The sequence below is a fragment of the Octopus sinensis genome, linkage group LG23, assembly GCF_006345805.1.
Source record: "Octopus sinensis linkage group LG23, ASM634580v1, whole genome shotgun sequence".
In the NCBI taxonomy this organism is placed as follows: domain Eukaryota; kingdom Metazoa; phylum Mollusca; class Cephalopoda; order Octopoda; family Octopodidae; genus Octopus; species Octopus sinensis.
The window spans coordinates 15525070-15538831 of record NC_043019.1 but is presented as its reverse complement, the minus strand read 5'-3'; the positions used below and the strand labels follow the sequence as shown (position 1 = coordinate 15538831).

Sequence of the window (13762 nt, the reverse complement as noted above, 5' to 3'; positions counted from 1 at the left end):
TTACAGAGTGTACTGGGTGCTTTTTACATACCACCAGCACCATTTTTTTAAGGATCCATAAGTGCAATACTTGGACTAGTCTATCTTGATTTTAATTTTAATAATGTGAATTTATATCAAACTCTGAATCAGATCCTTATAAAAAAAAACAACTTTACAATAGAAACAAGATCTCACTCTCAAGAATCAATGATGCATCAAAACAAAAATGAGTTTCATTATTTGGTTACCTTCCTTTATGTTCTGAGTTCAAGTCCTGCTGACATCAACTTTGCTTTCCATCCTTGCAGGTTTATAAATGCTTTAGCATTTAGATTCCTCAGTCAAATGTAATACTCATTTATTCATATTAATTTGAATTAATCATGCATTATCTTGTAGCTTTGAGATTTCAGTTATATGACTGTTTATTCTTAGAATGACATTGTAGGGTAGGTGCAAGAGGTTGGATCTTGCCAGTTTGAACATAAAACAGATGGAATATTGTGGTCGGGTAAGGCCAGTTTAAACACTAAAAGGCTAAAGTACCAACCATATAGAATGGGTCTATATTAATTGTCTAACACCCCTCACTCCATATTTGTGGCACTGTGCCTGTGTTAGAAATTATAAATATTAATGGACAGTGGTGTGACAGAACCAAACGAAATGCTTTTCACCATTTAGCCATTCCCCTCAACTTCCTCAGTACAAATTCTGATGAAGTCAACTTTACCTTTTCATCCGAGCGTTGATTTAATAAAATGCCAGTCAAATAAATGGGTTAATTTATCAATTATAAGTTGTCCCATTACTGATTAAATTAAAATTTTATAGAAAATGCAAATAAAAAAAATTTTGTTCAGGATTTTACCATCAACTTTATATTCCATAATGGCCCTTCTTCTAGATTATGGTTTGGACAAGCAGATTCCTTGTTAGGGGTGGGGGGACAAATAAATATTTCTAATTAAGGTATAACCCCTGCATTTTTCAGGGGAGGATGTTAGTCGATAGCAATGACCCAAGTATTTGACTAGTACTTTATCTTATCGCCCCCAGGAGGATGAAAGGCGAAGTTGATTTCGGCGGAGTTTGAAGTCGGAGCGTAAAAGAACCGGGAAAAATAACCTGAAGCATTTTCTCCGACGCTCTCACAACCGAGTTGCAATTCCATTGCATGCATGAACGGGTTCAGGTGGAGGTAAAGAATACGCACACCATCCCGTTTTTCCGGCGTAACCCTAACTCTAACCGCCGGAAAAGGGTGTTGGGCGTATTCTTTACTTTCGCCCGGGTTATATTCAAGAGTCCCGTTATCTTATTTCAAATCTTCATATTGTCAATCTAGGTAAGTAGATGCATCTTCATAGCTACCTGTTATAGGTGTAGCGAAGATGGGAGTCGGGCCTAGCAGCATCATTCATTGAATAAACTTGTAAGCATTGTTAAATTCCATGGTAATAAAAAACATTTATTGGTTTTTACAGGTATGGTTAACCTATCATAACTGGCGTAGGGGACTGGGAATATTATATAGCGATTTCTTTACGTCTGGCAAGACAGCCTAATAATTTCTACAGGTAAACATATCCAGAGTTCCATACAGAATTGAAGGATTGTTTACTTTGAAATGAAAGTAACGGGATTCAATAAGATGTTGTCTAGACAGGTAGATAATGGTGTTACTACCTGTTTTGGTGGAGAGTGGGCGAGTTGTTAATATGTCACCCATCGCGAAGGACACGTGTGTAAGATGACAGGTAGGTTCCCTGGCCTATTTGAAGTTTGAAGATTTTCACGTGACAACAGAATATTTATACACATAAAAGAAATGAGCGTATTTATAGAATATATGTTTGCATTTTCTTCTATATTGTTCTTTTGTTTTCAAGTTTGTATATATGTGATGCGTCTTTAAAGAAATATCCGTCTGCTAGAAAGAAAACATCAAGGTATGTACTTGACCGGAGCGAAGGAACGAAATAAAAACAAAAGAATGTTTGGTCGTTAGGTAATTATGCTAAATAAACATTTAAAAATTCGTACGGAATATAAATACATAATTTTTGTTTTTGGTAAACTTACGGAAATGAGGACTGTTTGGTGCTCGGTAGGCATTATATTTAGCATCCAATGCAAGAACTTGTTGCCAAACAGCTGCCATGACACGAACAACGTTGGAGGAACTCGAAAACACACAAAGATAGTTTTTTTTTTACATCTTCGAAGACTGCAGGAAATCAAAACACAAAAAAGCATAATATCAATATTACTAATTTAAAAAAATAGAAAAAATGCTCGATAATATTTATTGAATGTGTAATATTTAAAAAATCTTATTTTTATAAGGAGTAGGTATGTAAAAACTTTATAGCTTTCATTTGCGTATCTATATGCGGATGTGATCGCTGAAAAGGCTAGCTCTGCTTGTAATACTGAAGAAGGCAGCCATTTTCAACCTTACTTCCGTAAAGTTGACAAGAGTCGTAACAACTGGCAAACTTTGTCAGATTAACTTTGGATTGGCAATTCTGATACAGAACTCGTCAAGAATGCAAGCAATCAAATGTGTGGTTGTTGGTGATGGGTATGTAATGTCCTAAATTCTCAAACTTATCCAGCTTTATCCTTCACTTTTTACTTAACACTCCTACAACACACGTTCGTTGCCGAATCTCTTCAAAAACGCTTTTTTTCCCCTCTTCTCCTCCCAGCCAAAAACACCAATTTATTATAAGATCCCAGTGAGCTCATACACTAAAAACTATCAACAGAAATTCCACAGTGTCTTGTCTTCAATGTAATCATTATTATGTTTGATGTTATTTTATTTAAAAAGACAAATTAGCAATTTTTCTCAGGCGACGTAGCCGAGAAATCTGCTCTGGTTTCTTAAGAATTACAAGGATCACTTCAGAAGTTTTCCCCATCGTTAACCTCCCCCAACGCTCTACTAATTATTACCAACTTCCTACCATCACTTACAATACAATACACTCGTCAGTCACAACTTTTTTAAGAAGCTAAACTCTGTGAAAAGATTATAAAACCTGTTACGATCAATTACTTGTCATTTTAGAGTTTTTTTCAAACAAAAATTTATTCGGTTTTAGAAGACTCTTTAAAATTGACCTATTTATTATTATTTATTTTTTATTATTGAAATCTCAGTGTATCTAGATAATTATAATTTAATTATAGTTGACTATTTCGGTGACAAACTTCTGTGCCAACCCATTTTGATCTAATCCCGTAAAACTTCTCAAGCCTTTTCCTACTGTCATTACTTTCCTTTCATTTAAAAAAAATCTCTTTCAGTCACGGACCGACTATTTATTCAGCGGGTTTATAATTTTTATTTATTTTATTTTGTTTTTCTCTTACTCAATTACAATTAAAACAGTCACTCAATTTACTATAATTTGATGTCTTTCAAAACACCTCATCTACACACAAACTACTTACAGGCGCACTCGCATTTATTATATCCATATAAATATCATGTATAAGAATGCGTGTATGTTTATATATACATGTATATATATATTTATTTATTTACACACACACATTATACATACATATACATACACACACACAAATATATATGTATAATAATGTGTGTGTGCGTGTCCACGCCTATTATAGTTATTTCTTTGGAGTGGAGTTCCACATATTTTATGACATTGAAATAATAATTAACAAAATAATTCGGATAGGCGATATCTAAAAGGGTTTAGGTTTTCTTTTCGCTCTTAATTTATAAAATCTACAGTTTTTCTGCTGCTGAATTCGACGATAGTTTTATGGGCCACACTTTTCACTGGTGGTCGTCTTTTTCCTCTTACATTTCCTCTCGCCCACTCTCTCGTCTTGCTCCACAGTTTTTTTCCCCCCCTTCTCTTCTCTCTGTTCACTCGTCTGATGACTGGAATTTTTAGTCGTCTATCCTACTTTCTAGGACATATTAACTTCCGCTAGATAAATAACTGATACCATTTGAGGCAATTTTGGTTACGACTTCGAAAAATAAGGCCTCAGCTGTATTATTATTATTAGTAGTAGTAGTAGTAGTAGTCGTAGTAGTGTTTATATTACTATGGTTCATACTGTTGATTTTCATTTAATTTTTTGTCTTGCTCTGAAATACTGCATTCTTTTTTATTGAATCTACGTAGATTCTTAACTCCAGAAACTAAGTCTAGCAAAAATAAAAATGAACGGCTCTAGTGGTATAGGAGTGCTTTATATATACATACATACATACATACATACACACAGTGTTCATGTGAGTGCTACACACACATACACATATGTTACCGGAAGCCTTCTTTACATAATTTCTCTGGTAGTAGTAGCACCACGACTAGTAACCATTATTAAGAATGCAAATCTTTCTATTTACATGGCAAACGTGACTTGGGTTTATGTGCTTTCCATTATCACCACCACCGTTCTGCTAATCTTTCAGACATTGTAAATTAATTAGATGCCAAAAATGTGTTTCTATATACAGTTTGCCAAAAAACTTCTATGGAGGGACTTTCATCTCCATCCAAACTTGATACAGTCTCTGCCTTGCCCATTTCGGAAGGCAAGCTGGAAGGATTAACCCATTCCTTTCGTTTAATCATGTATGTTCTGATTCCGTCTATTTAATTGCCAGCTATCATCTAGCTACTCCCCTCCCCACCTCGGATCCTTCCGTCCCTACATACTCTGGGACCAATCCTACTGGTGGAATAATGACCCATCCTATTGTCTTTTTTTTTTTTTAATGATGATAAAAAGACCCAGTTTTTATATTATTGTTTGAAAAATAATATATAATATTTGAAAAATGCTGAAGTTTACCGCTACTGCTTTTTATAAAATCTATAGACGAGAGTAGAATAGTGAAAAGTTGAGATTTTTCAAGTGTGTATGTACGTGATCTGTGGTGCTATTTAAATTTTTCTCCAAACTATAAAAACGCTATCAATTATTTTTCTGTCTCCCCATTTGCATTTTATTTTCCTCATTTTCAAATAACATCCAACGATTGATTGGTGTTTAATTGCAATTGTAAATAGATTGAACAGGATACGTGAAGCATTTGCTGTGATTAAGCCCTACAGGTTCACTTAATCTTCCTTTTATCTTTCTGGGGTGAATTTAATGCATATAATCAAACAATATCCTTCGCCTACCAAGAAGGCGGTGCCTCAGCCTGACTGAGGCCAGTAGAAGAATTTAAACCAAGCTTTGTGTGTGTGTGTATATATATATATAATGTACATATAACACCGAAGATAGTTTTCGTGTGGAGTCTTCAATTAAATATCTCACCAAAGCTATGAAGCTATGTTTCTTGTGAACCAGATTACATATATTCTCATATTCCATGTTAGCTTGAGTGAAGTGGTGGTGGTGGGAGTTTGTTGTTGATGTTGCAGTAATTGCTTTTGCAGCTGGCTACCCTTCTTGCTAACCATTCATTTGTGAAGTTAAGTGTGGAAACAACTATTGACAGTCCAACTGAAGCCAAGCAGAGTTGTCTCAACTACGGGGCCACGGCACTTGTTTAAAAATATGTTGATCAAGTTTTCAATGTTAATTTTTCTCTGACTTGGAGCAGTGCTTCTCAACCAGGATCCATCCATAGGATCCTTGACAGTCCATATAAGATTTTGTTAAAATTTATGATCAATAAATTGGTTAGTCTTCTACAATACACAACAACAATTTTTTTAGGCATTTTAATAATATTTAACTGTATAAAAAAATAGGATTTTTTGTTTAAACATCAAATGGCTATGGGATGTGTATGCCAACCTGAGTAAAATAGGAATCAAAAATAGACTTAGTCCACTGAGTAAAAAGAGCAGCAACCTCCAATATTTCTAGGGTCTCCAAGACTGGTTTTGAGGAAGTCATTTTCAGTCTGGAGACTTCGCCTAAATGCTTGTAACTGAATAGACCATATGATGGTATTCAGCTAGTCCTCAAAATAGAGAAATTGATCATTTCTTTTTTTTTATGAGTAACTATCTGATGAAATACTTTGAGGTCATCTTTGTAAATAATTCTGGCTGCTTGCAGTAAAATTTTTGAAGGAATTGTGTAATGAATTTGGCCCTTATTCCTCTGTAAGAAGCAGGATTGGCCCACATGTACATATTTTTAGCTAAACTCTATTAAAGTAAATAACTTGTCTAGGATCACCAAACAGACAACTCTTGTAAGTTGTAAACTCATCGTAACTTTGGTGAGTGAAACCAGTTACTGCAGTGCTTGTTGAAAGCCACTGCTTCGTGCATGTTATTGTCACACAAGCATATGCCTGAAGATACTGGGTTTCATTTCAAAGGCAGTACAGGATAACCTAGTCAGAGATATGTCCAATAACAGAATGGTCACGACTGGATTTTTAAAAAAAATTTATAGTTGCTGAGTTTGTGGGGAAAGGGCAGTGCCCAGACCCTTTGTAGATCATCTGAAACTGATGAGGTTGTTGCTGTTAATATTCTATTTAAACTGTTGCTGGTCAACACCTGTAGCAAATGCCTTTCATTTTAGGTTTTTTCAATCAGGGTTGGTTTTGTGTTGACATGCAACAATTTAACCGTTTGGCACTTAAACCAGCTGTATTTGGCCCAGATGTTCTACCTGTTTTATGTTCAAACCAGCCAGATCCAGCCTCTCATACCTACTCTACACTGTCATTCTAAAAATAAGCAATCCCATCATTGAAATCTCAAAGCTGCTAGGTTGTGCATGATTAATTCAAAACAATGTGAATAATTAAGCAATACATTTGACAAAGTAATCTGAATCCTAAAAGATTAAACAAAACCTCAGCAAATGCTTTCAAACACACCAGCCTTGGAGGATCTACAAAGGTACTGCACAGCCCCTTCCCTCCAGACTCAGCGAGTGAAAGAAAAGTTCTTTCAGTTGTCACCTTCCTATCTTACTACAAGGATCTTTGACAGTTATCCAGCATTCAGAAACTCACTCCCTTTTAAATGAGACTATACCTTCAAGTACATGTTTATGTAGACAACTAGTTCTGAATATCTCCTTTACAGACCCCCTCACCTAACCCACTGGTTCTCAGTTGGGGCATACGTAACCCTTGGAGGTCCATATAAGATTTTGGTTGTGTTTCTACAATACACAAAATATTTTAATGAACTTTTCTTACAATTTCTAATGATATTTAATTATAAGAATATAATAGGATTTTTTTTATACACTGCATGGGTCCAGTAGAGTAAAATATAAATCAAAGGGAATCCAAAGGCAAAAATCGGTTGGGAATCCCCAATCTAACCCCTTTATAACTATATTTCTTATGAAATAACAATATCTGTGTTTTTGGTTAAATTTTAATTTGAAAAGAAATTTGAAGAGGTTGAGTAAAACAATTTGTGTCACATATTGTAATATGAAGCTGGTGTTTGAAACATAAGTGATTGGATAATATTACAATGTAAGGTAGTTTTGGATCAAAGAGCCAGAGACGGGACAGTATGAAAATGAGTAAACTCTGACGGAAAGCAATCATAGTCGACACTCCTCTGAAAATTAGTAATGAGCCGATGACGCAAATACTGGCCTACATTTACCCCCTTCATACATATAGCGTGGTGGTGCGGGTGTCATTACATACCAGTGTGGGAGTAGGTCAAGTTTCTTCTTGATGTCATAAAATACATCAACGTCCTCGTTGTTTTTAATATTAACTTTTCCGTGCTTGAATGATTCTAATTGAATTTAAGATTCTCTATAGATGGATGCTTCTCTTGTCACCAACCCGCTTCCATTTTCAAATGTGGTAATATTTCTCCCATGGCCAAAAATGTTTTCACAGACTTCTGGAAATGGAGGCTGCTGCTTGTATGAGTGACACTCATTTACAACTATCATGTTTTGTCAAGACAAGAAGACACAAATATATACACATACTCACATATATCATCATATAATGTTCATGTTCCATGCTGGCATGGGTTGCACAGTTTGACTGGATCCTATAGGTCCCAAAGACTGCATTATACTCCAGTGTCTGTTTTGGCATGGTATCTAGGGCAGGATGCCCTTCCTAATGCCATACATACATATTCTTTCCAACTGTTCACTAGCATTAAATAGATATACATGGAGACACAACCTGGTCCTTAAGGTTACCTTCAATGCTATAAAGAACTAAATTGCTCTCGTCGACAGTGGGAAAATTATTGAAAGAACCAACCAATGATTTCATTACATTTGTGCGCTTAGGATAGCAGATCCATTTCAAGAAGAAACTTCCTGTGAGCGATGAAAAGTGCAACGGCTATTCGGAGTTGGCTGCAGATTTAACAGGGTGCCAAGGATTCTTTGTCATCCCAGTTAGGAAAATACCAGATATTATGTGGTGTGAAAGAAAGTGGTGAATCTAGTCAAGTTAACGGCTCCTCATGAAGATAACATGGACGCTGCTCAGGCTTGAAAGATTGACTGTTATGTAAGTCTCCATGAGGAATGTGAAGATGCCAGCTGGGAAGCAGAGCATTTTCCGATCAAAGTCTGATGTAGAGGATTCGTTGAACACGGTGTGAAGCAACAGTTACCTTTAGGCCTAACTCATCGTAAAGTAAATAACACCGTGACCGTTATCCAAACTACAGTGGGAAAGGTTAGCCACTGGATTTGGTTAAAAAGAGACAATGAGTGATGGCTAGAAGAATATTGAGCTACTTTTGACTACCAGTTGATCTAGCAAGCAGGGCCTCATATCAGTAAGGGCGAGGGGGGGGGGGGGCGTGCACAATGATGCCATTGAGAAGTAGGCCCTGAAACCATGCACATTCTCTCCTGATGAGCCCATACATTTGGTGGTTTCCGGTATGTGGAGCTTTCGACTGGTAGCACTTGCATGTGCAAGTTGTTTGCAAAACTTCTATATATATATATATTGTTTCAGTCATTTGATTGCAGCCATGGAGCACTGCCTTAAAGACTTATTCTTTGTAAGCCTACTACTTATTCTATCGGTCTCTTTTGCTGAAAAACTAAGTTACAGGGATCTAAACGCACCAGCATCAGTTGTCGAGTGATGGTGGGGGGACAAACACAAATACACACATGCACATACAACAGGCATCTTCCAGTTTCCATCTACCAAATCCGCTCACAAGGCTTTGGTCTTCCTGAGGCTATAATAGAATACCCTTGCCCAATGTACCATGTGGTTGGGAAGCAAGCTTCTTAGCACACAGCCAGGCCTGTGTGTATATATATAAAATATACTGTGGTTGGCACTAGCAAGGGTATCCAACTGTAAAAACCATGTCAGTATGGAAAATGGATGTTAAATGATGGTGATGATTTTTGTTGGACTTTGTTGTCACTGTGAATGAAGGTTCAGCAAGATACAGCTGCAGTGTTCCTAGTGGAATGTTTTGTCTTATCCTTCAGACAGTATAAAAATCCACATCTGCCCATCTGCACCAAATCTATGGAAAACTATCATCACCCTAAGGCCACCTGTGTGCAAGGTTGAAGCTGAAGTCTTCGAGTAGCATCTTCTACATGTCCACATTGCCTCTTTCTCTGTTGCCACTGGAATTGTGAAGAAAGCATTATAGTGTTGGTGTCTATGTTAGCTGAACAATCTGTGCGGTGAATATTATAGCAGCATGGTTTGCACAGAACCACTCCTATATTTTCATTCTCCGTACTTATATTGGTCTGGTGCAACAAGTGCCACAAGCCTTGTAGTTATCCGGATACAGGATGGAACATGAACTTTAAATAATGAGATGTATATTTATCTTTTACTTGTTTAATCATTAGACTGCAGCTATACTGGAGCAGTACTTACTCTCTTTTGCTGAACATTAAGTTACAAGGATGTAAACACACCAACACCAGTTGTCAAATGGGATGGGGGACATAGACATGAAAGTACATGGACATATATTTACACACACATGATGAGTTTCTTTCAGTTTCTGCCTATGGTGGCAGCACCAGGCTTCAGTCTGTTTTGGCTTGGTTTCTATGGCTGTATGCTTTTCTACATGGCGCCATCCTGGGTGTTTTCTTCATGGCACCAGGACGTGCGCTTTTCTTCATGGTGCCAGGCTGGTGCTTTCCCACATGGCACCTTCTTCTTAATTATATTAAAACAGACCTGGCTGTGTGGTTAACAAGCTTGCCTTGCAACTACATGGTTTCACGTTCAGTCCCTCTGTGCAGCACTTTGCCCAAGGGTCAAATGTCTTCTATAGTCCTGGATTGACCAATGCTTGGTGACTGAATTTGGTAGATGGAAACTGTGTGGAAGCCATTCGTGTATGTGCTTGCTTATAAGTAGTTAGGTCAATTTGTTCAACTAAACCCTTCAAGGTAGCATTGCAGCCTGAGGACTGAAACAAAAGATAAACTGAATATATTCAAGATAAACATCAATCTCACCAATCCGTGTAAGTCAGGAAAGGTTATGGTCCAATGCTCTGCTACTTCGCTTGCTGATAATAAAATCATAAAAACAAACAAATATGCCCAGACTTGTACACCACATAACCAGCTACAAGACATGGCAGCAGCATGTACAGTGTAAGGACAGATCCTGTGCTGGGCTTCATATCTGTTCTTGTATAAAATTGTTCCACTCTAAGAAAGCTCACTCTCCCTATTTGACAGCAGTGAAGTCAGTACTTCCATATCTCTCAACCAATCTTATTTATCTTATGTTTATTTTATATCCCAATTTGTGAACACCAATCATTGGTTACGGTTTTCTGTCGGGCCAGTCACTTGGTCAATGTTTTTCTGACAGCAACAGTTACGATGGGGTTTTTGTAAAGCACCCTTTTTTATTTATTTTTTCTTTTCTTGCCATTATAATTCAGCAAAGAGATACACATACATGAGTACATATACCAAGCATCTGTATAGTTTCTAGCTACCAAATTCCAGCCACAAAATATTTAGCCCAGTATTGTGGTAGAAGACATTTGCTCCAAGTACCACCCTGGGATTGCATGTGGCACCATGTGGTTGCAAAGTGACTACCTTAACTCCATAAGCATGCCTCTGCCCTGCCATTAATGGTAGTGCTGATTGATGTTCCTTGTCATGAAAGACATCTTACTACATAATCTATTCCTAGCAGTATCATGGGAACTGAATCCTCAGGCACCTACTCCAACAGGTCCTATAAAAAGCAACCTTCATTACACTTGCTGAATTCCCAAGCATGAGTAGTTGAGACTGTGGATATTATCCAACCATCTCACTCTTCATCTGCCCCTAGGTCTCCTGCTTGTTGACTTGGCTTAAAGAACCTGTTTTCTTAATTCTTTCTCTTGTGGCATTCTAATCATGTGTCATACTGGTTGAAGCACTGAACTCAAATGTGACAAGACTGCTGGGAAGGATGAAATTGGATCAAAGATTTTAAAAGCCTTAAACAGAGGGAGTATTTTCTGGTTGGCTTCTATATGCCTTTGGAAAACTAGCAAAGCAGTAGCAATCTGGAGTGATAATCCCGATTTCTTAAAAAGAGACACAAGAGTGCTCTAATTACAAAATATTTTCCTTGTCGAACCTCCCCAGCAAAGTCTGTGCTGGATGTCTGGTAAAAAGATGTAGGGAAATTGTCAAGCCCATGTTAGCTGAAGAGTAGTGTCACTTCTGTCCTGGATGCAGCACAACTGACCAGATATTCACCCTATAGTGTTACTAAGATGTGCCCTTGCTTTGTAGTCTTTGAAAAGCATATGGCCATGGGTCAATGGATATTCTGTGGAGGACTTTACGGGAGTTTGAAATTAATGGATAACTTTTAGTTGCCATGAAGTCCCTAAATGAATGCCCAGATGCTTGCATGTGGGTAAATGGTGCTTTCAATGTGGGTGTTGGACTTTAACAGGGCTGCATATTGCCACCTCTCCTTTTCATAATTTTTATGTACCGGATTGACATACACAGCTGTTGTGGAAGGGGTATCGTAATCAGATGTAAAATCAGTCAGCTGATATTTGCAGACAATATGGTGCTACTTGGCTCATCAGAAGGTAATCTCAAACATGCACTGAATGGGTTCACTGTTGATCTCTGTAAGATGTTAGCATACTAAATAATATAATTAACAAATAACTACTGTTCCTGCTGCTTTATATCTTAGATCAGTGGTTCTCATTTGGGGTTCATGTAAGATTTGCGTTCATATAATTGGGGTTCATATAAGTTTGCATTGCAATGAATTGGTTGTACTTCTACAATAAACAAAATATTTTAATAAATTTTTTAAATGGTTCCTAATAATATTGAATTATATAAATATAATAGGATTTTTTAAACATCAAATGACTAAGAGGGTCCATCTAAGTAAAATAGGAATCAGTGGGGTCTGTAGCTAAAAAATGGTTGAGAAATACTGCCACCTTAGATTTTTCTTAGGTGCCTGTGAGATGTAAAAGGCACTCACTACACTCTTGGAGTGGTTGACGTTAGGAAGGGCATCCAGCTGTAGAAACCAAGCCAAATGTGACTGGAGACCGATATAGCTCTCATTCTTACTACTTCCAGTCAAACCATCTAACCCATGTCAGCATAGAGAATGGATGCTAAATGATGATGATGCACCACAGTTCTCTATCAATTATGAGTTTTCATTCCATACTGGTATATGGTTGCCTCTTGTACATATCCTGGAATAAAACACCAGTTGATGGTCAGAGATCAAAATGTAGCATTGATGTAAATAATAAAAACTTTTTTTTTTTAAATCTGCAACACTTTGATATTTCATCAACTCTATTGTTGGTTCGGATATGCTCAATGGATGTTGATTATTGCCTGGAAACATATCATGAAAGGTATTTCTAGTTGTGCAATCAACAAAGGATATTTTGGGGTGACATGACGAGGAGGACAGACTTGAGAACATTGGTGTCAGGTGAAATTATCTCCATGGAGAAAGTAATGTTGTATGAATTATCGACATTTTGCAGGGTAGAATTGGTGAACCCATCAAATTGATGGAAGCTATGGTAATTAAGTTACAGCTCGGAAATTGGAAATCTTGATCACATCTTTTACTTGTTTCAGTTATTGAACTGCAATGATGTTGGTGCACCTTCTTGAAGGGTCTAGTTTTTGGTTTCTTTTTGCCAAACCGCTAAGCTATGGTGACACAAACCAATACCAGTTGTCAAGTAGGGGTTGGGGGTCTTTCAGAGCTTTCCCTTAGTTTCCATTGGCCAAATCTACTCACAAGGCATTAGTTAGCCCAAAGGTGCCACACTGTGGAACTGAACCTGGAGCCATATGGTTCCAAAGCTAGCTTCTTAACACATTTTGATGTAGTTTTAAATTTTCAAGTTTTTCTATAATGTTGTTGCTTTAGATTAGGCAAAAAATCGTGTTTAACCTCCTGGTCACCTCTGCTTGATCAGATCTATGATCAAATACATTCCAGATATGACCATCCCAGCTTTGTTATATCTAGGACTACATTATCCTTTCTTTCTCCCAGGCAGTAGGATTGTGCTTGAAGGAGGTTTAGCTTCTACTTGTAGCCAGTCTAACAACTATATAGCTCTTTTTATCTCTCTCTCTATGAAGTGAAGTGGTTCATGATGTCAATTCATAAAGAACTTCTTGCAGTATGGTATTCATTACATATTTATATCCTGTTGACTGCAATAATTTCTATTTATGTTCATTCATATTTCAATCGGCTTCTAATTAATGTCAAATATTTGATATTTAGGTCATTCTGTGCGAAAACCTTTTTTGATGTCAA

General features: G+C 37.0%; 2 protein-coding genes across 5 annotated transcripts in view; one reads left to right on the top strand and one right to left on the bottom strand.

Moving 5' to 3' along the window:
* Positions 1-2213, bottom strand: part of LOC115223618 (WD repeat-containing protein 13) — a 234336-nt gene extending 232123 nt beyond the window's left edge. For 3 of the 4 annotated variants that reach the window (XM_029794275.2, XM_036512346.1, XM_036512347.1), the window contains exon 1: positions 2068-2212. In XM_029794275.2, the coding sequence (XP_029650135.1) occupies positions 2068-2146 (79 nt within the window). In that variant the 5' untranslated portion in view covers positions 2147-2212. Of the gene's footprint in view, positions 1-2067 lie in introns of all 4 variants that reach the window. The other variant, XM_036512345.1, reaches the window with a different exon arrangement.
* A 194-nt stretch (positions 2214-2407) lies between these two features.
* LOC115223491 (ras-related C3 botulinum toxin substrate 1) overlaps positions 2408-13762 on the top strand; it is a 45465-nt gene continuing 34110 nt past the window's right edge. The window contains exon 1 of the mRNA XM_029794099.2: positions 2408-2569. Within this exon, the coding sequence (XP_029649959.1) occupies positions 2535-2569 (35 nt within the window). The 5' untranslated portion in view covers positions 2408-2534. The remainder of the gene's footprint in view (positions 2570-13762) is intronic.